The 27,132-nt window shown below is 48.9% G+C and overlaps 1 protein-coding gene across 4 annotated transcripts in view; it reads left to right on the plus strand.

Moving 5' to 3' along the window:
* The window catches only part of MEST, a 46,125-nt gene extending 19,027 nt beyond the window's left edge, over nt 1-27,098 (plus strand). Inside the window, exons 1-12 of one of the 4 annotated variants that reach the window (XM_038752163.1) lie at nt 2,321-2,637; nt 9,410-9,564; nt 12,622-12,701; nt 14,366-14,443; nt 14,824-14,960; nt 15,198-15,256; nt 20,723-20,763; nt 21,398-21,468; nt 21,758-21,859; nt 22,314-22,390; nt 23,240-23,303; nt 25,801-27,098. In XM_038752163.1, the coding sequence (XP_038608091.1) occupies nt 9,411-9,564; nt 12,622-12,701; nt 14,366-14,443; nt 14,824-14,960; nt 15,198-15,256; nt 20,723-20,763; nt 21,398-21,468; nt 21,758-21,859; nt 22,314-22,390; nt 23,240-23,303; nt 25,801-25,918 (981 nt within the window). In that variant the 5' untranslated portion in view covers nt 2,321-2,637; nt 9,410 and the 3' untranslated portion in view covers nt 25,919-27,098. Of the gene's footprint in view, nt 1-2,320; nt 2,638-6,312; nt 6,624-9,409; nt 9,565-12,621; nt 12,702-14,365; nt 14,444-14,823; nt 14,961-15,197; nt 15,257-20,722; nt 20,764-21,397; nt 21,469-21,757; nt 21,860-22,313; nt 22,391-23,239; nt 23,304-25,800 lie in introns of those variants that run through there. The other 3 variants (XM_038752164.1, XM_038752162.1, XM_038752165.1) reach the window with 3 other exon arrangements.
* Nucleotides 27,099-27,132: the final 34 nt, after the last annotated feature.

The raw sequence follows: 27,132 nt of genomic DNA on the forward strand, positions 1-27,132 counted from the left end.
ACCAAGTGGTGATTCGTTCATTCAATCATCATCATCATCATCAATCGTATTTATTGAGCGCTTACTATGTGCAGAGCACTGTACTAAGCGCTTGGGAAGTCCAAGTTGGCAACATATAGAGACAGTCCCTACCCAACAGTGGGCTCACAGTCTAAAAGGTGGAGACGGAGAACAAAACCAAACATACTAACAAAATAAAATCAATAGAATAGATATGTACAAGTAAAATAAATAGAGTAATAAATATGTACAAACACATATACATATATACAGGTGCTGTGGGGAAGCGTTTAACAGATACCACAATTATTAATATGCTTATTAGTACATCCACACAAACCGCCACTCTTCCTCCTTCCAAAGCCTTTTTAAAATCACATCCTCAACCAAGAGGTGATTCATTCATTCAATCATCATCGTCATCATCAATCGTATTTATTGAGCGCTTACTATGTGCAGGGCACTATACTAAGCGCTTGGGAAGTACAAATTGGCAACATATAGAGACAGTCCCTACCCAAAAGTGGGCTCACAGTCTAAAAGGGGGAGACAGAGAACAAAACCAACCATACTAACAAAATAAAATAAATAGAATAGATATGTACAAGTAAAATAAATAGAGTGATAAATATGTACAAACACATATACATATATACAGGTGCTGTGGGGAAACGTTTAACAGATACCACAATTATTAATATGCTTATTAGTACATCCACACAAACCACCACTCTTCCTACTTCCAAAGCCTTTTTAAAATCACATCCTCAACCAAGAGGTGATTCATTCATTCATCATCATCATCATCAATCGTATTTATTGAGCGCTTACTGTGTGCAGAGCACTGTACTAAGCGCTTGGGAAGTCCAAGTTGGCAACATCTAGAGACAGTCCCTACCCAACAGTGGGCTCACAGTCTAAAAGGGGGAGACAATCGTATTTATTGAGCGCTCACTGTGTGCAGGGCACTGGACTGCAATCAATCAATCAATCAATCGTATTTATTGAGCTTTTACTGTGTGCAGAGCACTGGACTAAGCGCTTGGGAAGTGCAAATTGCTTGGGAAGTACAAAGTACTGCACACAGTACTGTGTGCTGTGCAGTGCACAGCAAGTACTGCCCACAGTAAGCGCTCAATAAATAGGGAATAAATTCCCTACCCTGAATGAATGAATATGTTTTGTTTTGGTGTCCGTCTCCCCCTTCTAGACTGTGAGCCCGCTGTTGGGTAGGGACCGTCTCTAGATGTTGCCAGCTTGGACTTCCCAAGCGCTTAGTACAGTGCTCTGCACACAGTAAGCGCTCAATAAATACGATTGAATGAATGAATGTGTTTTGTTTTGTTGTCCGTCTCCCCCTTCTAGACTGTGGGCCCGCTGTTGGGTAGGGACCGCCTCTATATGTTGCCGACTTGTACTTCCCAAGCGCTTAGTCCAGTGCTCTGCACACAGTAAGTGCTCAATAAATACGAGTGAATGAATGAATGAATTTATTTTATTTTGTTAATATGTTCTGTTGTCTGTCTCCCCCTTCTAGACTGTGAGCCCACTGTTGGGTAGGGACCGCCTCTATATGTTGCCGACTTGTACTTCCCAAGCGCTTAGTCCAGTGCTCTGCACACAGTAAGCGCTCAATAAATACGATTGAATGAATGAATGAATTTACTTTATTTTGTTAATATGTGATGAAAATATTACTCTATTTATTCATTTTACTTGTACATATTTATTCTACTTATTTTATTTTGTTAATATGTTTTGTTTTGTTCTCTGTCTCCCCCTTCTAGACTGTGAGCCCACTGTTGGGTAGGGGCCGCCCCTAGATGTTGCCAACTTGGACTTCCCAAGCGCTCAGCACAGTGCTCTGCACGCAGTAAGCGCTCAATCAATACGACTGACTGAATGAATAAATGCCGGCTCAGTGAAAAGAGCCCGGGCTTAGGAGTCAGAGGTCATGGGTTCGAATTCCGACTCCGCCACATGTCTGCTGTGTGATCTTGGTTAAGTCACTTAACTTCTCTGGGCCTCAGTTCCCTCATCTGTAAAATGGGGATTAAGGCTGTGAGCCCCACGTGGGACAACCTGATCACCCTGTATCCTCCCCAGCGCTTAGAACAGTGCTTTGAACATAGTAAGCGCTTAACAAATGCCAATTATTATTATTATTATTATTATTATTAACAAATCTTGTTCTCTGTCTCCCCCTTCTAGACGGTGAGCCCACTGTTGGGTAGGGACCGCCTCTAGATGTTGCCAAGTTGGGCTTCCCAAGCGCTCAGCACAGTGCTCTGCACACAGTAAGGGCTCAATCAATACGATTGATTGATTGATTGGCTGATTGATGACGACGAGGTCGGCAGATCACCCGAGCACGGAATCCCCGACAGCGACAACGCGGGCCGTTACTATTTGGCCGACAGGTGGCGCTAGCTCGCGTGGCAGGGAACCCGGAAGGGGAGCGAAGTGGGAATGAGCTGCCGGGGAGGCCGAGCGGAGGAGACTCTCTAGCCCCGGTCCTCCCCGCGGAACTCGGTATCCGGCTGGGGCCGCCCTGGCTCTCCAGGAGGGGGCGCATGCGCACCCACCTCCCCATTCTCAGCATGGACACTCCCCACTTCGGCCGGTCCTGAGTTCAAGGTAAGAAAAGGGAGCTCAAAAAGTCCCCCTCCCTCCTTCACTTCTCCCCTCTGCTCCCTTCGCCTTCCTCCCCCCTCTCCGGAGCAGCGGGGCCTTGAATCCCACTTCCTTCCCTGACCAGCTTGGTGACTTGGGGGGCAAGTCACTTAACTGGGCCTTAGTTCCCCCATCTGGAAAATGGGGATGAAGACTGGGAGTCTCACGTGGGACCACCTGGTGACCCTTGTATCTCCCCCAATCAATCAATCAATCGCATTTATTAAGCGCTTACTGTGTGCAGAGCACTGTACTAAGCGCTTGGGACTTTGGGGCAAGTCACTTAATTGGGCCTTAGTTCCCCCATCTGGAAAATGGGGATGAAGACTGGGAGTCTCACGTGGGGCCACCTGGTGACCCTTGTATCTCCCCCAATCAATCAGTCGCATTTATTAAGCGCTTACTGTGTGCAGAGTGCTGTACTAAGCGCTTGGGACTTTGGAGCAAGTCACTTAACTGGGCCTTAGTTCCCCCATCTGGAAAATGGGGATCAAGACTGGGAGTCTCACGTGGGACCACCTGGTGACCCTTGTATCTCCCCCAATCAATCAATCAATCAATCGCATTTATTAAGCGCTTACTGTGTGCAGAGTACTGTACTAAGCGCTTGGGACTTTGGGGCAAGTCACTTAACTGGGCCTTAGTTCCCCCATCTGGAAAATGGGGAGGAAGACTGGGAGTCTCACGTGGGACCACCTGGTGACCCTTGTATCTCCCCCAATCAATCAATCAGTCAGTCGCATTTATTAAGTGATTACTGTGTGCAGAGCGCTGTACTAAGCGCTTGGGACTTTGGGGCAAGTCACTTAACTGGGCCTTAGTTCCCCCATCTGGAAAATGGGGTTGAAGACTGGGAGTCTCACGTGGGGCCACCTGATGACCCTTGTATCTCCCCCAATCAATCGCATTTATTGAGCGCTTACTGTGTGCAGAGCACTGTACTAAGCGCTTGGGAAGTACAAGTCCCCCAGCGCTTAGAACGTAATAATGATACTGAGAACGTAATAATAATACTGATGGCGTTTATTCATTCATTCAGTTGCATTTATTGAGCGCTTACTGTGTGCAGAGCACTTTGGGAAGTACAAGTCGGCAACATATATATGTACCTGTATATATGTATATATGTTTGTACATATTTATTACTCTATTTATTTATTTTACTTGTATATATCTATTCTATTTATTTTATTTTGTTAGCATGTTTGGTTTTGTTCTCTGTCTCCCCCTTTTAGACTGTGAGCCCACTGTTGGGTAGGGACTGTCTCTAGATGTTGCCAACTTGTACTTCCCAAGCGCTTAGTACAGTGCTCTGCACACAGTAAGCACTCAATAAATACGATTGATTGATTGATTAAGTACTTACTGTGTGCAGAGCAATGTACTAAGCGCTTGGGAAGTACAAGTCCCCCAGCGCTTAGAACGTAATAATAATACTGAGAACGTAATAATAATACTGATGGTGTTCATTCATTCAATTGCATTTATTGAGCACTTACTGTGTGCAGAGCACTTTGGGAAGTACAAGTTGGCAACATATATATGTACCTGTATATATGTACATATGTTTGAACATATTTATTACTCTATTTTACTTGTACATATCTATTCTATTTATTTTATTTTGTTAGTATGTTTGGTTTTGTTCTCTGTCTCCCCCTTTTAGACTGAGCCCACTGTTGGGTAGGGACTGTCTCTATATGTTGCCAACTTGTACTTCCCAAGCACTTAGTACAGTGCTCTGCACACGGTAAGCGCTCAATAAATACGATTGATTGATTGGTGACCCTTGTATCTCCCCCAATCAATCAATCGCATTTATTGAGCGCTTACTGTGTGCAGAGCACTGTACTAAGCGCTTGGGAAGTACAAGTCCCCCAACACTTAGAACATATAATGATACTGAGAACGTAATAATAATACTGATGGCGTTCATTCATTCAATTGCATTTATTGAGCGCTTACTGTGTGCAGAGCACTTTGGGAAGTACAAATCGGCAACATATATATGTACCTGTATATATGTTTGTACATATTTATTACTCTATTTATCTTGTACATATCTATTCTATTTATTTTATTTTGTTAGTATGTTTGGTTTTGTTCTCTGTCTCCCCCTTTTAGACTGTGAGCCCACTGTTGGGTAGGGACTGTCTCTATGTGTTGCAAATTTGTACTTCCCAAGTGCTTCGTACAGTGCTCTGCACACAGTAAGCGCTCAATAAATACGATTGATGATGATCATTAATAATAATTAGAATAATAAATACGTACATATATACACAAATGCTGTGGGGCGAGGGCGGCCGGTAGAGTAGAGGGAGGGAGTTGGGGCGATGGGAAGGGGAGGAGGAGGAGAGGAAAAGGGGGACTCAGTCTGGGAAGGCCTCCTGGAGGAGGTGAGCTTTCAGGAGGGCTTTGAAAGGGGGAAAGTGTGCTAGTTTGGCAGTTCATTCATTCATTCAATTGTATTGAGCGCTTCCTGTGTGCAGCGCACTGGACTAAGCGCTTGGGAAGTACCATCAACCAATCAATCAATCGTATTTATTGAGCACTTCCTGTGTGCAGAGCACTGTACTAAGCGCTTGGGAAGTCCAAGTTGGCAACATCTAGAGACGGTCCCTACCCAACAGTGGGCTCACAGTCTGGAAGGGGGAGACAGACAACAAAACCAAACATACTAACAAAATAAACATTTTATTTATTTTATTTATTATTTTACTTATTTAAGTCCAAGTTGGCAACATCTAGAGACAGTCCCTACCCAACAGCGGGCTCACAGTCTGGAAGGGGGAGACAGACAACAAAACAACAAAACAAGACAACAAAACAAAATAGAATAAATATGTACAAATTGTTGCCAATTTGTACTTCCCAGTGCTCTGCACATAGTAAGCGCTCAATAAATACGATTGATGATGATGATGATACAAATAAAATAGAGTAATAAATACGTACAAACGTATATACAGGTGCTGTGGGGAGGGGAAGGAGGTAAGGTCGGGGGAGGAGGGGGAGAGGAAGGAGGGGGCTCAGTCTGGGAAGGCCTCCTGGAGGAGGTGAGCTCTCAGTAGGGCTTTGAAGGGAGGAAGAGAGCCAGCTTGGCGGATGGGCAGAGGGAGGGCATTCCAGGACAGAGGGAGGACGTGGGCCGGGGGTCGATGGTGGGACAGGCGAGGCCCAGTGAGGAGGTTAGTGGCAGAGGAGTGGAGGGTGCGGGGTGGGATGTGGAAGGAGAGAAGGGAGGTGAGATAGGAGCGGGGAAGGGGATGGACAGCTCTGAAGCCAATAGTGAGGAGTTTTTACTTCATGCAACCACCGGAGATTTTTGAGGAGGGGGGGGGGTGACCTGCCCAGAGCCTTTCTGTAGAAAGGTAATCCAGGCAGCAGAGTGAAGTAGAGACTGAAGTGGGGAGAGAGCACTTAGTCTGTGCAGAGCACTTGGGAGAGAACAATACAGCGGAGTTGGTAGACCCGTTCCCTGCCCACGCTGAGTTTGCAATCTAGAGGGAGAGACAGTAATATAAATTACGGATCTCATCAATCATCAATCGTATTTATTGAGCGCTTACTATGTGCAGAGCACTGTACTAAGCGCTTGGGAAGTACAAATTGGCAGCATATAGAGACAGTCCCTACCCAACAGTGGGCTCAAAGTGCCGTGGGAGGGTGGAGGGAGAAAATCCACGTGCAAGGGTGATGGCGTAGGTTGAGTGGTGAGCCGTGGTCAGAGGATGTGTGTGTAATAGAGATGGGGGCGGGTGACAAAAACGCCTGGCTAGTGGGGAGAAGGGCGGGGCTGGCTCATAGTCTCCATCATCTTTCAGGCGTATTTATTGAGCACTTACTGTGCGCAGAGCACCGTACTAGGGAGCAACCAGTCCGTGCACAGCCCAGTTATAGTTGTCAGCCTCGCACGCCATCGAAGATTGCGAGGGGCGGACTGGGAGGTAGGTAAGAGCGGGCTTGGATGGGGAGAAATCAAGGCAGTAGTATTTATTGAGCACTTACTGCGTACGGAGCACCGTATTAAGCGCTTGGGAGAGTACACCATAGCGGTGTTGGTAGAAACGTTCCCGAGAGAAGCCGCGCTGTGGTTCTTTTCCAGCAACCTGGTGCGGGGGTAAAGATTGCTTGCCAGTGAGAATCATCAGTCGTATTTATTGAGCGCTTACTATGTGCAGAGCACTGTACTAAGCGCTTGGGAAGTACAAATTGGCAACATATACAGACAGTCCCTACCCAACAGTGGGCTCACAGTCTAAAAGAATAAGACAGAATGAGAATAAGAGAATAAGACAGGCTCAGTCCCTGGGCTTGTGCGGGCAGGGGAAGCAGAGCTGGTCATGTGCGAGACGGCAAGAATAACAGAGAGGGAGGTGGCCGTGTTTCCTTTTTCTGTGTGAGGGATTATTCTGCAGAAGGTCACTCGGTGGGCGGAGAGGCATTGTGACGAGAACAAGAATGCTCTTTGGGTCTCCTGAGTTGCAGTCAGCGCTTAGAACAGTGCTGTGCACACAGTAAGCGCTTAACAAATTAGTAGTAGTAAAGCCAGGAGACCCACTCTAGGCCAGAATTGGTTTTACCTGCAGCCAGAAATATGGTGAATTGTATTCTGGACAAAAAAAAAAAAATGTAAGCTCCTTGTGGGCAGGGAACTTATCTGCTGACTATTGTATCATCCTCTCCCAAGCGCTTAGTACAGTGCTCTGCGCATAGTAAGCGCTCGATAAATACCATTGATTGATTGATTGTCCTTTGTGCTTGAAGAAGATGCCACTATGGCAAAATATGAGAAGCAGCGTGGCTCAGTAGGGAAGAGCCTGGGCTTTGGAGTAAGAGGTCATGGGTTCAAATCCCGGCTCCGCCAATTGTCAGCTGTGTGACTTTGGGCAAGTCACTTCACTTCTCTGTGCCTCAGTTACCTCATCTGTAAAATGGGGACTGAGACTGTGAGCCCCATGAGGGACAACCTGATAATCTTGTGGCCTCCCCAGTGCTTAGAACAGTGCTTTGCACATAGTAAGCACTTAATAAATGCCATTATTAATTATTAATTAATTAAAATGTACTTTTGGGTGCAGTGATTTCAGAGTTGGCTGTCCCAGTCCTTTGCTCCTTCTTTTTTTTTTCTTGCCTCCCCACCCCGATCCTTCATTTTGCTGCTGCTTCCAACAAAAAGTGGAAGGGAGGACGCATGGAACTCTTGGATTGGTTTTGCTACTTGTGAGGAGGAGGTTGAAAGTCGTTTTTTAATGACGTTTAAGTGCCTACTATGTGCCAGGCACTGTAATAAGTCGTGACGCAGTGGAAAGAGCCCGGGCTTTGGAGTCAGAGGTCATGGGTTCGAATCCTGACTCATCATCAATCGTATTTATTGAGCGCTTACTGTGTGCAGAGCACTGTACTAAGCGCTTGGGAAGTACAAGTTGGCATCATATAGAGACAGTCCCTACCCAACAGTGGGCTCACATGTCTGCTGTGTGACCTTGGGCAAGTCACTTAACTTCTCTGAGCCTCAGCTACCTCATCTGGAAAATGGGGATTAAGACTGTGAGCCCCACGTGGGCCAACTTGATCACCTCGTATCCCCCCCAGCGCTTAGAACAGTGCTCTGCACATAGTAAGCGCTTAACAAATGCCATCATCATTATTATTATTAATTGCTGAGGTAGATACAAGCTAATCAGGTCGGACACAGTCCAAGTCCCTCAGCGGGCTCACAGTCTTAATCCTTATTTTGCAGGTGAAGTAACGAGAAATTGTGACCTGCCCAAAGTCACAGAGCAGAGAAGTGGCAGAGCTGGGATTAGAACCCAGGTCCTTCTGACACCCAGGCCCGAGCTTTAAACCTCTCGGCCGCAGCTGCTTCCCTGGATTTACCCGTCACTGGATTCCGGGCGAGGCCCTGTCCATCTCTGAGCCTAGTTTGCTCCAGCCTGAGCAATGGGCCCATTGCCGTGAGGGAACAGGCAGGGGGGTGGTAAGGGTAGGTCACCTGTGGCAGGTGATGACTCTGGCCAAAAGGGCCACTAAAAACCCTCCCCCTTCTCCCTGGATGGGGGAATCTTACTGTCCAGGGATCAGCCAAAGGCAGGAGCAGATGCTTAATCCCCAAGCCCATGAACAAGCCACGGTGTGGCCAGCAGATTACATCCTCATTGTCCTTCTTTCCCAAAGCCGATTACCTAAGGACACAGCGGTCTTCTAACTGGGCAGATTGGGACGATGGAGAGGGTGGGGGAATCCAGAGTGGGATGTGGAGAAAGGCCTCCGTGAAACAGTGGGATGTGGGCAATCTTCCCTGCTCCCAGGGTCTGGAGGGGAACTAATAGGAGGGCAGTCCCTCGCCAGCCTAGAGTATGAGCTCCGGTGAGCTTTCCGCCAAGGTGTGTTTCGCGATCCAAGTCCTGATTGAGTGGCACAAAGAGGCCTCACCCTGAGAGTGCAGTGTCTGTGCATAATAATAACTGTGGTATTTGCTAAGCACTTACTATTTTCCGGGCTCTGGACTAAGCACTGGGGCGCAGGCAAGCAAATCGGTTGGACCCAGTCCCTGTCCCCCAAGGGGCCCGCAGTCTTTATCCCCATCTTCCAGCTGAGGCGACTGAGGAACAGAGAAGTGAAATGAGTCACCCGAGGTGTCGCAGCAGACAGGTGGTAGAGCCGGGGTCAGAACCCAGCCCGTGCGCTCGCTGCACCAGGCCCCACTGCTTCGTCTCTGGTCTCTCTGCAGGATGAGAGAGTGGTGGATCCAGGTGGGCCTGGTGACTGTCCCCCTCCTCGCCGTCTACCTGCACGTCCCTCCCCCGAAGCTCTCCCCGGCCCTCCAGGCATGGAAGTCTTCAGGGACTTTCTTCATGTATGAAGGGCTGAGCATCTTCTACCAAGGTGAGGTCTCAGCTGTCCTGTTGGTAGCAATGTTCTTCGGGGGTAGTGCTCTGCAGTGGAGAAATTCAGAAGGCTGGAGTCCTGCCCTAGAGGAAACATTTTTTTTTGTGTGTGTGTGTGTGGCATTTAAGCGCCTACTGGGTGGCAGGCGCTATATTAAGCGCCGGAATAGAGACCAGCTAATCGGATTGGACACAGTCCAGTCCCAAATGGGCTCACAGTCGGAATCCCAACTTTACAGATGAGGTCATTGAGGCAGAGAGAAGCGAAGTGACTTGGCCAAGGTCACACAGCAGTCAATCAATCAATCATATTGAGCGCTTACTGTGTGCAGAGCACTGTACTAAGCGCTTGGGAAGTCCAAGTTGGCAACATATAGAGACAGTCCCTACCCAACAGCGGGCTCACAGTCTAAAAGGGGGAGACAAAGAACAAAACCAAACATACTAACAAAATAAAATAAATAGAATAGATATGTACAAGTAAAATCAATCAATCAATCGTATTTATTGAGCGCTTACTATGTGCAGAGCACTGTACTAAGCGCTTGGGAAGTACAAATTGGCAACACATAGAGACAGTCCCTACCCAACAGTGGGCTCACAGTCTAAAAGGGGGAGACAGAGAACAAAACCAAACATACCAACAAAATAAAATAAATAGGATAGAAATGTACAAGTAAAATAAATAAATAAATAAATAGAGTAATAAATATATACAAACATATATACAGGTGCTGTGGGGAAGGGAAGGAGGTAAGATGGGGGGGATGGAGAGGGGGACGAGGGGGAGAGGAAGGGTCAAGCGGCGGAGCCAGGTTTAGAACCCAGGTCCTTCTGGATCCCGGGCCCGTGCTCTATCCAGTTCACCACGGCAGCTTCTTACGGTCTAATGGCTGTGCACCTACTGTCCAATCGATAATTCCCAAGCACCTACTACGGTGCTCTGAACAAAAGCGGCGCTCAAGAAATATTACTGGTTGAACGAGCAAGAGGCATAAACCAAAGTGCAAATGAGGGTGGTGTGTGCCTCGCCTTTTCTGAGGCCCTGACCTGCTGGCATGCGGGTGGGAGACCCAGGGACTGAGTGGGGTCAGTCAGGGACAGTTTTATGTAAGAGGTGGGTTTTTAGTGGAGTCCTGAAGGAGCAGGTGGAGAGCAGAAGTCTGAACAGGAGGAAGGATGGGTGCAAACGCTCAGAGGGGCACAGGTAAGTGTGGGGACTTACTAGAGAAGCAGCGTGGCTCAGCGGAAAAAGCACGGGCTTGGGAGTTAGGTCTTGGGTTCTAATCCTGGCTCCGCCACTTGTCTGCTGTGTGACTTTGGGCAAGTCACCTCACTTCTCTGTGTCTCGGTGACCTCAACTGTAAAATGGGGATTAAGCCTGTGAGCCCCAGGTGGGACAACCTGATCACCTTGTATTTGCCTCAGCGCTGAGGTAACATTCAGTCATTCATTCAGTCATATTTATTGAGCGCTTACTGTGTGCAGAGCACTGTACTAAGCCCTTAGTAAGCGCTGAACAAATACCATCATTATTATTATTATGTGTAGCTGGAGTGAGGCAGGTCTGTAGTGGAGAATAATAATAAATGCAGTATTTTGTTAAGCATTTCTCCCCCTTTTAGACTGTGAGCCCACTGTTGGGTAGGGACTGTCTCTATGTGTTGCCAATTTGTACTTCCCAAGCGCTTAGTACAGTGCTCTGCACATAGTAAACGCTCAATAAATACGATTGATTGATTGATTGATTGATTTACTAAGTGCGGGGGTATTACGAGATCATTAGATTGGACACCGTCTCTGTCCCTCATGGGGCTCCCAGGGTAGGAAGGAAGGAGAATTATTGAATCCCCGTTTTGCAGATGAGGAAGCTGGCACAGAGAACTTATGTGACTTGCCCAAGGTCACCCAGCAGGCAAGTGATTAGAATCCAGGTCCTCTGACTCCCAGGGCTGAGAAGGGGGAGTTGGGTTGACCGACTACCTCGAAACCCACAGTGTTGAGTATTAATTTGGTAACAGCCACCGGGAGCCCCTGAAGACTTTTAAGAAGGGGGTGGGGTTGACAGGACCTGTCCCAAACTGGAGAAAAATGATTTGGGCAGCCGCATGATGGGTGGACTGCGGTGAGGAAGGTTTGGAAGCAGAGAGATGATTGAGGCGGACTTCGGACAAGTCATTTCACGTCTCAGTTACCTCATCTGTAAAATGGGGATTGAGACTTTGAACCTCACGTGGGATGGGGACTGTGTCCCACCCGATTTGCTTGAATCCACCCCAGCGGTTAGTACAGTTCTTGGCACATAGTAAGCGCTTAACAAACACCACAATAACTATTCTTATGTGAGCTTATCAGGTTGGTCACCGTCATCTTCCCACCTGGGGCTCACTGTCTTTATCCCCACTTTACAGATGAGGTAACCGAGGCCCAGAGAAGGGAGTGCTTTGCCCAAGGTCACACCGCAGACAAGTGGCAGAACTGGGATTAGAACCCAGGCCCCCTGACCCTCAGGCCTGTGTTCTTTCCACCGGGCCACATTGCTCGAGAAAGGAAGAGTGGGATAGTGTCCTGTTTCCCCCAACCCTTTTCAACCTCTCCCACCTCACCTTCATTATCCCCCAGAAGAAGCTTTTGCTCTCAGGAGCCCAGCCACTCCATCAGACACCATTTCACCAGCGCCTCAGCACTTCTGCAGATGAAGGAGAGCACAGGTGTCTTCTTCATATGGATCCTCTGAATTCAAAATCCCCCGAGATCCGCTGGGCCCTTTTCCCCCATCCTGGGAACACAGGCGCCCCTTGTAGTTGAGCGATCCGGGAGGGCGAAACCCACTGTTGGGTAGGGACTGTCTCTATATGTTGCCAATTTGTACTTTCCAAGCGCTCAGTACAGTGCTCTGCACATAGTAAGCGCTCAATAAATACGATTGATGATGATGATGATGAACCTTCGACAACAATGCCTTTGAGGGAGAGGGCTTTAAAGCTCTCTAGAAAAGCGTTCATGCAGATTTTTTCCCTCCATCCGGCATCCCCATCCCCACGTTTTCTTCCAGACTCCCAGGGAGCATTGGGCAGCTCCGAGATTGTGGTGCTCTTACACGGCTTCCCCACCTCCAGCTATGACTGGTGCAAGGTAAGAGCTGGAAGCCGGCTACACCCCGGGAATCTGGGCCTGGAGGGTCATTTTCCGGGTCGGGCCCTCCCGATTTGGGGCGGCTCTCCCACCGGCCTCCGACCGCCTCTGGGACCTAAAACCTCATCCACCTTTGCCTTCACCCAACTCCCTGAGCACCTGGAGATCCTGAGATCCCCCTGACCGACTCTCCCCAGCTAGCTGGAGTCAATAGATGGTATTAATTGAGCACTTACCGTGAGCAGAGCGCTGTACTAAGCGCTTGGGAAAGTACAACGCAACGAACAATGCCTGGCCATCAAGAGGAAGTGCGGTGGGTCTGCGTTGGTAAACCCGTGCCTGTTCTGAAATCTGCCCCGGTCTGTTCGCAGTAACGGTTCCTCCATTGCCGTCTGACAGGAATCCAAGCCCCTTGGTTCTTCCTCTTGTTGTATCAATCAATCAATCGTATTTATTGAGCGCTTACTATGTTGTAAGCGTTGTATGTACCCAGATGTCAGGGCCCTGTTTCCCCAAAGTGCTTGGATGTCCGTATGGTCTGTTTTGAGATGGCAAGCCCGCAGCGGGCAAGTCTGTTCCACTTGTCTTGTACAGTTCCCCCACCCGGGCTGGTGGAGGTTCAGGAAATGTCTCTTTTGGATTGTGCTGGGCATGCGGGCAGAGCTGGGGAGACCCCGGTGCCCGGCAGTCTGCCCACGCTGACCTGGCTTTGGTGATGGTCGCGTCGCTCTCCGAGGACCAGGGCTGCGGGTCGTGTGTTTCCGTTCTTGTTTAAAATTCTCAGCCACGGCCTGGCGGCTTTCAGACACCTCTCTCCCCGGCCCGCGGTTTCGTGCTCATTCGCGAGGCTGGTTTGAAAAGCTTTTGGGAAACGCAGGGAGGAGGTGGTTCAGCGGCTGATAGGAAGCTTAGAGGCCCACTTAGGTGGGGTCCCACGGGGGGCCCTGGGGAAGTACCTGTCAATCAATCAATCAATCGTATTTATTGAGCGCTTACTGTGGTACTAAGCACTTGGGAAGTACAAGTTGGCAACATATAGACACAGTCCTTACCCAACAGTGGGCTCACAGTCTAAAAGGGGGAGATGGAGAACAAAACCAGACAAAACCAAGTCCTTCCCCGGACTTCAATTTTCTTGTCTACATAGTGGGGGGACCTAGGGGACAGCTCTGCCTCTCAGGGCCGGGGTGGAGGGGAGTCTAAGTGGCCGCTTTCCCCCCCCAAATGCGTTGTCTCCTCCTCGGTGGAGGTGGATGAGTCGGTGGGGAGGACGGCTGTTGCTGTCTTCTAGACTGTAAGCTTGTCGTTGGCAGGGAATGTGTCTGTTTATTGTTGTACTCTCCCAAGTGCTCAGTACAGTGCTCTGCACACAGTAAACGCTCGGTAAACACGATTGAATGAGTGAATGCTGTCACTCAGCAGTTGGGAGAAGGAACCCTGAGAGGGACTCCTTCCCCGGGCCGTGGATCACTGTCCGATGGAGACAAGAGGGCAACCGGGCCCCGGACTCCCTCGCCTCCTTGTCCCCCTCCCCCAGTATACTGCGGGCCCGGGCAAGGGGAAGCTTTTGGGAAACCTTCAGTCCGGCTGGGAGAGCCGGCATCTCCGGGGTAGTGGGGGGGAGGTCCTGGAGGCTGGGGTGGACAGGCCCGTCTCTCTTGCAGATCTGGGAGGGCCTGACCCAGAGATTCCAGCGTGTGATCGCCCCGGATTTCTTAGGCTTCGGCTTCAGCGACAAACCCGTGAGCCATGCACGCGGGGAGGGGTGGAGCCGGGGGCACGGCCAGGAGACCCTCCCCTCCTCCCGCTCCCCATCCCCCCCGCCTTACCTCCTTCCCCTCCCCACAACACCTGGATATATGTATGTACATATTTATTACTCTATTTTACTTGTACGTATTTATTCTATTTATTTTATTTTGTTAATATGTTTTGTTTTGTTGTGTCTCCCCCTTCTAGACTGTGAGCCCGCTGGTGGGTAGGGACCGTCTCTATCTGGTGCCGACTTGGACTTCCCCCGCGCTTAGTACGGTGCTCTGCACACAGTAAGCGCTCAGTAAATACGACCGACCGAATGAACGAATGCCACCGCTGACCCTGCCCCGTGGCTCTGTCTCCCCAGCGCTCCCACCGTTACTCCATCTTTGAGCAAGCCAGCATCGTGGAGGGGCTGCTGGAGCACCTGGGGGTCCGAGGCCACCGGATCCACCTGCTGGCCCACGACTACGGGGACACCGTGGCTCAGGAGCTGCTGTACAGGTCCCCGGAGCAGGAACGCTCTCTGCCCCTGAGCCTCACCAGGCTCGCGCTCTCTCTCTTTCACACTTTTCACCTCCTGTCCTTCCCTCTTTCCCCCCAAACTCCAGTCCCACTCCTTGAAGTAAAGGACCCTGGAGACCCCTCTTCTTTCCCCCTCCTCCTGGGGGCCTTGCAGGCCTGAAGCTGTCTGAGTCTGTCTCCTTTCCTCCCCCTTGTCTCCCCTCTCTCCATGCCCAGGTACAAGCACAATCAGACAGGGCGGGTCCTCATCAGCAGCCTCTGCTTGTCCAATGGAGGTAACCGATCCCTTTCCCAGCTCCCTCTCCCCCTTCCCTGCAGGCAATCAATCAATCAATCAATCAATCAATCAATCAATCGTATTTATTGAGCGCTTACTATGTGCAGAGCACTGTACTAAGCTCTTGGGAAGTACAAATTGGCAACACATAGAGACAGTCCCTACCCAACAGTGGGCTCACAGTCTAAAAGGGGGAGACAGAGAACAGAACCAAACATACCAACAGAATAGAGCTGGGACTCTTGCTGTCGGGGTGCCGTTTGGCCGAGGGGGCTGAAAGACGTGGTTGCGGGGGGGTCCCCCCCACCCCCTCCTCAGGCTTAAATACCCTGAGGGCCCACCTCTGTTCTCCTGAAATAATAATAATAATTATGGCATTCGTCAAGCGCTTGCTGTGTGCCAGGCACTGTAGCAAGTCCCTGGGTGGATACAAGCAAATTGGGATGGACACGGTCCCTGTCCCACGAGGGGCTCATAATCTCAATCCCCATCGTACAGGTATGGTAACTGAGGCACAGTGAATCGATCAATCACTCAGTCGTATTTATTGAGCACTTACTGGGCCATGCTGCCTCCTGTTACTACCTTCCTCAATCGTATTGAGCGCTTACTGTGTGCAGAGCACTGTACTAGGCACTTGGGAAGTCCAGGTTGGCAACATCTAGAGACGGTCCCGACCCAACAGTGGGCTCGCAGTCTAGAAGGGGGAGAGAGAACAAAACCAAACATGTTAAGAAAAGAAAATAAATAGAATAGATCTGTACAAGTAAAATAAATAAATAGTGTAATAAATACGTACAAACATATATACATATATACAGGTGCTGTGGGGAAGGGAAGGAGGTGTGAAGTGACTTGCCCAAGGACATATTAAGAAAAGAAATAGAATAGATATGTACAAGTAAAATAAATAGTGTAATAAATATGTACAAACATATATACAGGTGCTGTGGGGAAGGGAAGGAGGTGTGAAGTGACTTGCCCAAGGACATATTAAGAAAAGAAAAGAAATAGAATAGATGTGTACAAGTAAAATAAATAAATAGTGTAATAAATATGTACAAACATACATACAGGGGCTGTGGGGAAGGGAAGGAGGTGTGAAGTGACTTGCCCAAGGACATATTAAGAAAAGAAAAGAAATAGAATAGATGTGTACAAGTAAAATAAATAAATAGTGTAATAAATATGTACAAACATACATACAGGGGCTGTGGGGAAGGGAAGGAGGTGTGAAGTGACTTGCCCAAGGACATATTAAGAAAAGAAAAGAAATAGAATAGATGTGTACAAGTAAAATAAATAAATAGTGTAATAAATATGTACAAACATACATACAGGGGCTGTGGGGAAGGGAAGGAGGTGTGAAGTGACTTGCCCAAGGACATATTAAGAAAAGAAAAGAAATAGAATAGATGTGTACAAGTAAAATAAATAAATAGTGTAATAAATATGTACAAACATACATACAGGGGCTGTGGGGAAGGGAAGGAGGTGTGAAGTGACTTGCCCAAGGACATATTAAGAAAAGAAAAGAAATAGAATAGATCTGTACAAGTAAAATAAATAAATAGTGTAATAAATATGTACAAACATACATACAGGGGCTGTGGGGAAGGGAAGGAGGTGTGAAGTGACTTGCCCAAGGACATATTAAGAAAAGAAAAGAAATAGAATAGATCTGTACAAGTAAAATAAATAAATAAATAGTGTAATAAATATGTACAAACATATATACAGGTGCTGTGGGGAAGGGAAGGAGGTGAGAAGTGACTTGCCCAAGGACATATTAAGAAAAGAAAATAAATAGAATAGATATGTACAAGTAAAGTAAATAGTGTAATAAATATGTACAAACATATATATAGGTGCTGTGGGGAAGGGAAGGAGGTGAGAAGTGACTTGCCCAAGGACATATTAAGAAAAGAAATAGAATAGATCTGTACAGGTAAAATAAATAAATAGTGTAATAAATATGCACAAACATATATACAGGTGCTGTGGGGAAGGGAAGGAGGTGAGAAGTGACTTACCCAAGGAAATATTAAGAAAAGAAAAGAAATAGAATAGATATGTAAAAGTAAAATAAATAAATAAATAGTGTAATAAATATGTACAAACATATATACAGGGGCTGTGGGGAAGGGAAGGAGGTGTGAAGGGACTTGCCCAAGGTCACACAGCCGACAGTTGGTGGAGCTGGGATTAGAACCCGTGACCTTCTGGCTCTCAGACGCGCGAAATAAGAGGTGGATCCATTTCCGCCATGCTAACTGCTGGCAGATCTGTGACTTGCCTTCATCCTCCCCCTCTTCTAGGAATCCCATTGCAGCCCTGGGAACCTCCCTGGTGGGGAGATGCTTTTAGACTGTGAGCCCCCTTTTAGACCGTGAGCCCACTGTTGGGTAGGGACTGTCTCTAGACGTTGCCAATTTGTACTTCCCAAGCGCTTAGTACAGTGCTCGGCACACAGTAAGCGCTCAATAAACACGATTGAGGATGATGATGATGCTAGGACCAAGTCCGCCTTGGCCTGTGTGAGAGAGAGGTTTAGGGCGGCTCTGAGAGGGCTGCTCGGCTCCTCTCTGTTCTGCGTGACCTCGGGCGAGCCGCTTAACCTCTCTGGGCCTCGGTGACCTCATCCGTAAAATGGGCGTGAAGACTGTTTATTTTGTTAGCCTGTTTGGTTTTGTTCTCCGTCTCCCCCTTTTAGACTGTGAGCCCGCCATTGGGTAGGGACTGTCTCTAGATGCTGCCAATTTGTACTTCCCAAGCGCTTCGTACAGTGCTCTGCACATAGTAAGTGCTCCATAAATACGATTGATGATGATGATGATGACTGAGCCCCACGTGGGACAACTTGATTACAGCTCTTAGAACCGTGCTTGGCACATAGTAAGCGCTTAACAAATACGATTGTTCTGAGCCACAGGCAGCTGACTTTCTGGAGGGGTGGGGGGCCAGGGAAAGCTCCAAGTCAATCAATCAATCAATCAATCAATCGTATTTATTGAGCGCTTACTATGTGCAGAGCACTGTACTAAGCGCTTGGGAAGTACAAATTGGCATCACATAGAGACAGTCCCTACCCAATAGTGGGCTCACAGTCTAAAAGAGTGGGCTCACAGTCTAAAAGTCTTTTCCAAGGTCCCTGAGGACTGTGAGGTTGCAGGAGCAGAGACGGGGTTTCTGAGGAAACACCTGTATATATGTTGGTACATATTTATTATTCTATTTATTTTATTTGTCCATATCTCTTCTATTTATTTTATTTTCTTAATATGTTTGGTTTTGTTCTCTGTCTCCCCCTTCTACACTGTGAGCCCGCTGTTGGGTAGGGACCGTCTCTAGATGTTGCCAGCTTGGCCTTCCCAAGCGCTTAGTACAGTGCTCTGCACACAGTAAGCGCTCAATAAATACGATTGATTGAGGAAGGTAGTAACAGGAGGCAGCGTGGCCTAGTGGATCGAGTACAGCCCCAGGAGTCAGAAGGGCTTAGGGGCTAATTCCCACTCTGCCACTTGTCTGCTGTGTGACCTTGGGCAAGTCACTTAACTTCTCTGTGCCTCAGTTACTTCATATGTAATATAGAGATTAAGACTGTGAATCCCATATGACACAGGGACTGTGGTGTCCAACCAGATTGCCTTGAATCTACCCCAGCACTTAGTATGTGCCTGCTAAGCACATAGTAAGTGCTTAACAAATACCTTTTTTTTTTTAAAAAAAAGGGAGGCCATTACCTTGGGGCCCTGGGATTTGCAATTCTCCTGAAGATTTGTGATTTTTCAAAATAACCTTATCTTACAAGCATAGACCCACTCTTTAATAATGAAACACTGTGGGACTTGTGAAACAGGAGTCAATTAATCAGTGGTATTTATGGAGCATTTACCGTATGCACAGCACTGTACTAAGCGCTCAGAAGAGTACAATACAGTATAGCCGGTAGACACGTTCCCTGACTACAACGAGCTCACAGTATGGGGCGGGGATCGACATTTAAATTAATGTTGTTCATCTAGCTTTACCTCTATTTATTCTGATGACTTGACGCTGGTCCACATGTTTTATTTATTTATTTTTTCTTTGTCTGTCTGCCCCTTCTGGACTGTGAGCCCGTTGTGGGGTACATGTTGCCAACCTGTACTTCCCAAGCGCTTAGTACAGTGCTCTGCACACAGTAAGCGCTCAATAAATACGATTGAATGAATGAATGAATTTAAATACGTTATCATTATGTATGCAAGTGCTGTGGGGCTGAGGGTGGGGTGAATATCAAGTGCTTCCAAGGGTTACGAGCCATATGAGAAGCAGCGTGGCTGAAAGAGCACGGGCTTTGGAGTCAGAGGTCATGGGTTCGAGTCCCGACTCCGCCACATGACTGCTGTGTGACCTTGGGCAAGTCACTTAACTTCTCTGAGCCTCTGTTACCTCATCTGTAAAATGGGGATTAAGATGGTGAGCCCCACGTGGGGCAACTTGATCACCTTGTACAGAACAGTGCTCTGCACATAGTAAGCGCTTAACAAATGCCATTATTATTATTATTATGTACCTAGGTGACGCATTAGGGAGAGGGAGAAGGGGGAAGAGGGCTTAATCGGGAAGGTCTCTTAGGAGTTGTGATTTCAATAAGGCTTGGGAATCATGCTCAGAAAAATGGTAGTTGAAGCTGCGGAAGGGAATGAGTTCTCCAACGGAGTGGGTGTAGACGGAGAACAGAAGGGGACCCAGAATTGAGCCTTGAGACAACCCCACAGTTAGAGGTGGGAGGCAGAGGAGGAGCCGGAGAAGGACAGTGTCAGTGAAGCCAAGGTTGGTTAAAGTTTCGAGGAGAAAGGGGTGGTGGGCAGAGTCAGAGGCATCTGAGAGGTCAAGGAGGATTAAAATGGAGTAGGGGCCACTGCATTTGCCTAGAAGGTCATTAGTGAATTTAGAAGAGTGGACTGAATCTGTGGTGGGAAAGATCAATCAATCAATCGTATTTACTGAGCGCTTACCATGTGCAGAACACTGTACTAAGCGCTTGGGAAGCCCAAGTTGGCAACATCTAGAGACGGTCCCTACCCCACAGCGGGCTCACAGTCTAGAAGGGGGAGACAGAGAACAAAACCAAACAGATTAACAAAATAAATAGAATAGATCAATCAATCAATTGTATTTATTGAGCACTTACTGCGTGCAGAGCACTGTCGTGCCTGCGAAGCACTGAGAGTCATTCATTCATTCAGTCGTATTAATTGAGCGCTTATGGTGTGCAGAGCACACTGTACTAAGCGCTTGGAAAGTACAAGTCGAGCCCCCAGAAAAAGCCTGGTTAAGTAGGTTCAAAGGTGTTTTGGTGTTTCTGGGTTTTTTTTCCCCATTGCTTCCTTAGTGCATTTTCTGCTCCAAGCGGGTTGGGCAGAGAAAGGGGCATGGAGTTTCTGAACTAATCCTGATCTCTGTGGCTCTCCTGCAGGTATCTTCCCCGAGACCACCCACCCCCGCTTCCTGCAGAAGGTCGGCTCCTCGGTTGGGTGAATCTTTTTTTACTTCAGGCCCGGCTCCCTGTCGAGGCAAAGCTGGCGGTGGCGAGGGGTGAAGGGCCAGGGCCAGTGTGTTGGCTCTGGTAATCTTCAACCTCCCTTCGTCTCTTCCTCCCTCATCCCCGCAGCCTGAGTTTTAAGATTCGCGAAATCGTTTCTGTCCAAAACCTGCTCGGGTGCTGGGGTTCTGCCACAAGCCAGCTGTGTCTGCTGGGGTAGGGAGGGAATTTCAGGCCGATACTACTGGTGGGGGGCTTCAACTCAAGCCCAAGTAACTATCCCCCCCCCCCTTCTAAACTGAAAGCTCATTGAGGGCAGGGAACAGGTCTGCCATCTCTGTTGTATTGCACTCCGAGCGCTCAGTCCAGTGCTCTGCACATAGGAAGCGCTCAATAGATACCACTGACGACCACGATCATCTTTGGGGGACCCTGGAGTCTAGTCTGCGGGTGGTCGAGGACGGATTCGGAGCCAGTTCTCCTCTGGGCAGCACGGCGTGAGGTCTGGATGGGGGGTCTTCAGGGAGCAGCCCTGTCCCCTAACAGGGGGAGTCATCCTTTTCCGCCTTCCCCTCCCACCGCATTCCTCTTCTTTGTTTTTTGCCCTAGTTGCTCAAAGATGGAGGCCTGCTTTCTCCAGTCCTCAACCGCCTGATGAACTTTTTCCTCTTCTCCCGAGGGTGAGTCGGAGGAGTCAGGACTTGGGGGCTGCCGGCAAGGGCCTGGGGTCAGACGTTAGAGGGGTCTAGGGGAGACCCATCAGGGCTGAGTGGGGTTTAATGATGACGCTTCCTGTGCTAAGCCCTGCGGTTCCACTCCTCAGGCAGCTTGGCCCTAAGGGCATCCCCACGGGTGCCCCTTAATTTCACTTCCTTTTTGGGGGCCGGGGGCCACCTTCCACCCTATGCGGGGCTCTGAGCCCGGACTGGAAAAAAACCCCGTCTTCTCGCTCTCCCCATTGTCTCCCAGCATCAGCGAGGTCTTTGGGCCATACACCCAGCCCTCGGAGGCCGAGTTATGGGACATGTGGACTGGCATCCGTGCCGAAGACGGGAACCTGGTGATGGACGGGTAAGGGCTACCGACTACCCCCGAGTCTGATGAAGGGTGATGTTTGGGCTGCCAGATGTGCCCCGGAGGGCTAGGCCCCAACCCGAGGTAGCTGAGCACTAGCAGAGACGTCGGTGGGCTTTGTGCCCGGGTTTACGGGGCATTAGAGAGTGTGAGTGGCTCGGTGCCAACTCCTAGCTGTCTAATCTAGTCCTCTGGAAACGTTCTCGGGCCTGAAACATCAGAACCGAGACTCGTCTGTTGTTCCTGAGGACTGCATCACCATCAGATCTAGAGATTTCAATCCACCTTTAGCTACAGGCCTAGCACTCTACTATTTCAGCCTCGGGCTTAAGGGAGAGGCCTGTACCTGGGGCAGGGAGTAAGGGGCTTCTGGCCTAAGAGGGTGTGCAAAGGGTTTAGTCCCGTGGGCACCCCTTTACTTTCGCTCACGCCCACTTGCCTTGTCCTTCAGTCTCTTACAGTACATCAACCAGAGGAAGCAGCACAGAGACCGCTGGGTGGGGGCTCTCACCTCCACGGCCATCCCCCGTGAGTTTTCCCCGCCCGCCTTGGGGCTTGTGCCGTCAGGGAAACAAAACCAGGCGCGGGTCAAATAGCAATAACCAGGGACTCCCTCTTTCTGGTCAGGTCCTCTATGGATACGCTCCCAGATGGAGTTGGGGCGTTCTGGGAGAGATGTGTCCATGGGGTCGCTATGAGTCGGAGACGACTCGACAGCATAAGACAAACTGGGAAACCACCAATGGGGTCAGGGGGTGACTTGGGGGGGAGCATCTGCCTGCTGCTTCCCCTTCCCTCACCCCCGCTGCAAAGGGCAGTGTTCTCTTAGTAATGTAGGGACTCACTGTGACCCAAATCCTGGGGGAAGGAGTGGGAGGGGTGAAGAAAAGTTAAGATCGCTGATGGGGAGGGAGAGGGGAGGGTTGGAGGAATCGCCTGCAGCGGTGCTGGGTTTGAGGTTCAGGTGAATTATTCCATCTGGCAGGGGCAGCCCCAGACATACAAGTGTGCAACTGAACACAAGCCCTTTAGGCCACAGCACCTTAATGGTGAGGGGGGTGGGGGGTGGGGGGAGGCAGGAGAGATGAACAGTGTCTGTGAACCACAACCTCTGGAATTCATGGATCTGAAAGGAGGGAGTAATTGTTTCTCTTGCTGACTCCAGCAGAAAGGCCATATGGAAAAGGACCTAGGAAGTCTGTGTAGAGAAGAGCACGTCTCTTTAATCAGACAAGTTGGGTGGGGCAGGCCTGTCATTTCTTTCCAGGGCAAGGGGGAGGGAGGGAGGTTGCTTATAGGGAAAGGCTTTCAGGGCCTGGCTTTAGGGTAAAGGGCAGAGGAAGAAGACAAACTCTCTCCCTCCCTTTCCTTTTCCAGTTCATATCATCTATGGACCCCTGGATCCCGTGAATCCCCATCCAGAATTCATGAATCTCTACAGGTGAGTCTTCCTCGGGGAGGTGGCATGGGGACCTGTCCGCCTCCAGCCACGAGGGACAATGGCTCAGTGGTATTTAGGAAGCATTTCCTACGTGCAGAGCGTTGAACTAAGCACTTGGGAAAGTACAGCAAAATTAGCGGACACGTTCGCTGCCCATAATAAGTCTAAGGGTGGGTAGAGACAGGCATTAATATAAGTAATTTATATATGTGCGTAAGTGCTGTGGGGTAAAAAGCAAATGCCCAAAGATCACAGATCCAAGTGCATAGGTAATGCTGAAGGGAGAGCCAGGAAAAGAGGGCTCAATTGGGGAAAGCCTCTTAGAGATGTGACCTTAAAGAATGATCCAGTTGCAGGGTTTCTTGGCTCCCATTTCCCAAGGGACAGAGGTCCTCGATTGCCCTGGTCGACCGGGCACTGGAAATGTGAATGGCAAGCATTTGTTCTGGACCCAGGCAGAGTCTCTTTCCTTTCTGAGCTGTCCTGCCAGCCAATCCAGCATCCTGGCCTGGAGCTAGGAGGGGGCCACTTTGATTCATTAATAGCCCCCTTCACCTGGGGCCTTCCCGCTGCCACATGACTCCGGAATTGGAAATGCCTCATTGAAAAAGATCTCTCTCCTTTTCATTGCTATAAAGAAGTCACGCAACTGGAGTCCGATTGCAGGTTTGAGGCAGGACAAGGACAAAGCAGCCTCTCTCCTTAGGGGCCACCACTTTTGCCACTTACTGAGGCACTTCCTGCGCCCCGGCTCTTCCTCTGCGGCTTAGAATACGTTACCCCCAGGAGGTTATGCCAGGATAGCTGTGGTAAGCTTAAGGGGGTCTTAGGAGTCATTTCGGAATAGAGGGTGGATTGAGGGCAAGTTAGGGCAGTCAGGCGGTGGCCCAGCGGGAGGGGACCTGTCACACTTGATTGGCCCATTATTCTAACCCAGAAATAGCTTTGCTTTACCTTCTTAGGTAGTGGCCAGAGGCTGCCCTGCATCTAGCACCTGAGCATCCCTCTATTAACGATCTCTTAAAAGGACAAGCCCTTGCCCAAGGGGTCTTGCCCGCTTTGAATAAAATCCGCACATTTACTGCCCCAAGCTGTGCAGAGAAGCAGTGTGGCCTAGTGGATAGAACACAGTCCCGGGAGTCAGAAGGACCCCCTTTAAGACTGTGAGCCCACTGTTGGGTAGGGACTGTCTCTATATGTTGCCAATTTGTACTTCCCAAGCGCTCAGTACAGTGCTCTGCACATAGTAAGCGCTCAATAAATACGATTGATGATGATGATGACCCGGATTCTAATCTGCCACTTGTCTGCAGTGTAACCCTGAGCATGTTGCTTAACATCTCTGGGTCTGTTCCCTCATATCAATCAGTTGTATTTACAGGGCGCTTACTGTGTGCAGAGCACTGTACTAAGCGCTTGGGAAGTACATATAGAGATGGTCCCTACCCAACAGTGGGCTCCTATGTAAAATAAGGGTTAAGATTGGGGGATACAGACTGTATCCAACCTGATTATCTTGCATCTGCCCGAGTGCCTGGCACATAGGAAGTGCTTAATACCATACGAAGCGCTCATTCTAAATTTGAAGATAGTTCTAGCAGGGTGCATGTTTTTTGATTGAACGCCACTGTAGAATTAAGAGAACAATCTGCTGATGCTCATCTGGCTGGATCCAGAGAAGCAGCATGGCTCAGTGGAAAGGGCCCGGGCTTTGGAGTCAGAGGTCATGGGTTCGAATCCCCATTGTCAGCTGTGTGACTTTGGGCAGGTCACTTAACTTCTCTGTGCCTCAGTTACCTCACCTGTAAAATGGGGATTAAAACTGTGAGCCCCCCCCAATCAATCAATCAATCAATCGTATTTATTGAGCGCTTACTGTGTGCAGAGCACTGGACTAAGCGCTGGGGAAGTACAAGTTGGCAACATATAGAGACGGTCCCTACCCAACAGTGGGCTCACAGTCTAAAAGGGGGAGACAGAGAACAGAACCAAACATACCAACAAAATAAAATAAGTAGGATAGAAATGTACAAGTAAAATAAATAAATAAATAAAATAAATAGAGTAACAACCTGGTCACCTTGTAACTCCCCCAGCGCTTAGAACAGTGCTTTGCACATAGTAAGCGCTTAACAAATGCCATTATTATTATTATTGTCAGCTGTGTGACTTTGGGCAAGTCACAACTTCTCTGGGCTTCAGTTCCCCCATCTGTACAGTGGGGATGAAGATTGTGAGCACCCTGTGGGACAACCTGATCGCCCCGTAACCTTCCCAGCGCTTAGAACAGAGCTTTGCACCCAGTAAGTGCTTAATAAATGCCATTTTTATTATTATCCAGTATGATATGGTGGCAGAAGGCCCGGCTTTGGGCCCCCGAGTGCTACTCGGGAAGGTGCTTTGGGCAGACGCCCCTGGACCTGATTTGCCTTCAAGCAGAAGGCTCTGACCCAGCCTGGTCAATAGCTGCTCACTTCACGGTCTTCTCTCGCCCTAGGAAAGTGCTGCCACAGTCAACCGTGTCCATCCTGGATGACCACATCAGCCACTACCCGCAGCTAGAGGATCCCACGGGCTTCCTGAATGCATACTTGAGTTTCATCAACGCTTTCTGAGGGGTAGGGTGACAGCTGCGTTCCCTCTCCACCACGGTCTTGGTTTCTTACTATCCCCTTTTAGGTGGGGTAATAGTTAATCCAGGAGGAGCTCTGAAAAAGTATCGAATCTACTATTTCGACCCATAGCCTAGTTTTTTCCTAGTGTGTGCCAGCTGATCGAAGTGAAATAATTGCTTACTTGAAAAATTGATCTTAGCCAGTCCTAGTGACAGCCTGCAGCTAGAACGAGGTCATCTCAGATGCCTTCCCACGAGTCTACCCAAGCTGCTGAATTATTCTGGAAGGTAGTAGAAGGGACTCTTTGTAACCTACAATCTCGCAATAAGGAAGGGGGGGTTGATTGTAATGAAATTCACCTGTTTTCAGACAAGTAGCATTACATTAATCTTCCTTTTTTTTTTCTCAATTTGACCGAATTCCATGCTGTTTTGTCATTTTTATCGAAAACGAATGAGCAGACCCTGGTTTAATGCTGCACTCCTGTCAGTGTATCTTATGTGGCTGGGCTATTGTTTGCAGACGGGGTGAAATGCTGTTTTAGGTTCCGGTTGTTGGGGTGGAGAGGACCTGTATGAGGCTCAGACAGGGCTGGAGTGCTCTGCACCTTAATCTCCCCACCCTCCCACCGGTGCTCTTACTGGCCACAGGCTAAGTGAGGGGGAGGGATAAAAGACAAGCCTGGACTCAGAATGGCCCTTAAACAGTTGACTTTTTTTCCAAGTGCTAGTGTTCACTTGAACCCAAGGGTCTTTACCTTGGCTTCAGCCCTCACCTGCGACACATTTGCTACAGATGGAGAAAATAATGCAGGCACAAATGCTGCAGGGTTTGTACCTGAGGGCTACCTCTGAATTGATGCTTCCAGCTGCTGCAGTATTTGCATCCTGTGGGTGAAAGGAATAGGTTTTTTCCCCCCCAGGGCGGTTTACCCCTCCCATGCTGCCTTGTCTCAAGAGCACGGCTGTGGGGGCTCCAATTCTTTTTGGGTGCAGCAGGCTAAACTTTGTTGGGGCACAGTTGCATTGCCTGAGAGAAAGAGGAACTAAGCGGTTCTTAAAAAGTCTATTTTTATTTAGCAACTTCCTGTATAACAAACTTCAAAACTTGAAATGGGAGTAACTCTGTCTTATTTTCTATTAATAAAAATTATTTTGGACAAATAGAGCCTGGCTTCCCCTCCCTCCACGTCCGCCCTGCCGCCCGCCTACCCC

The sequence above is a fragment of the Tachyglossus aculeatus genome, chromosome 10, assembly GCF_015852505.1.
Source record: "Tachyglossus aculeatus isolate mTacAcu1 chromosome 10, mTacAcu1.pri, whole genome shotgun sequence".
NCBI classification, from domain to species: Eukaryota; Metazoa; Chordata; class Mammalia; order Monotremata; family Tachyglossidae; genus Tachyglossus; species Tachyglossus aculeatus.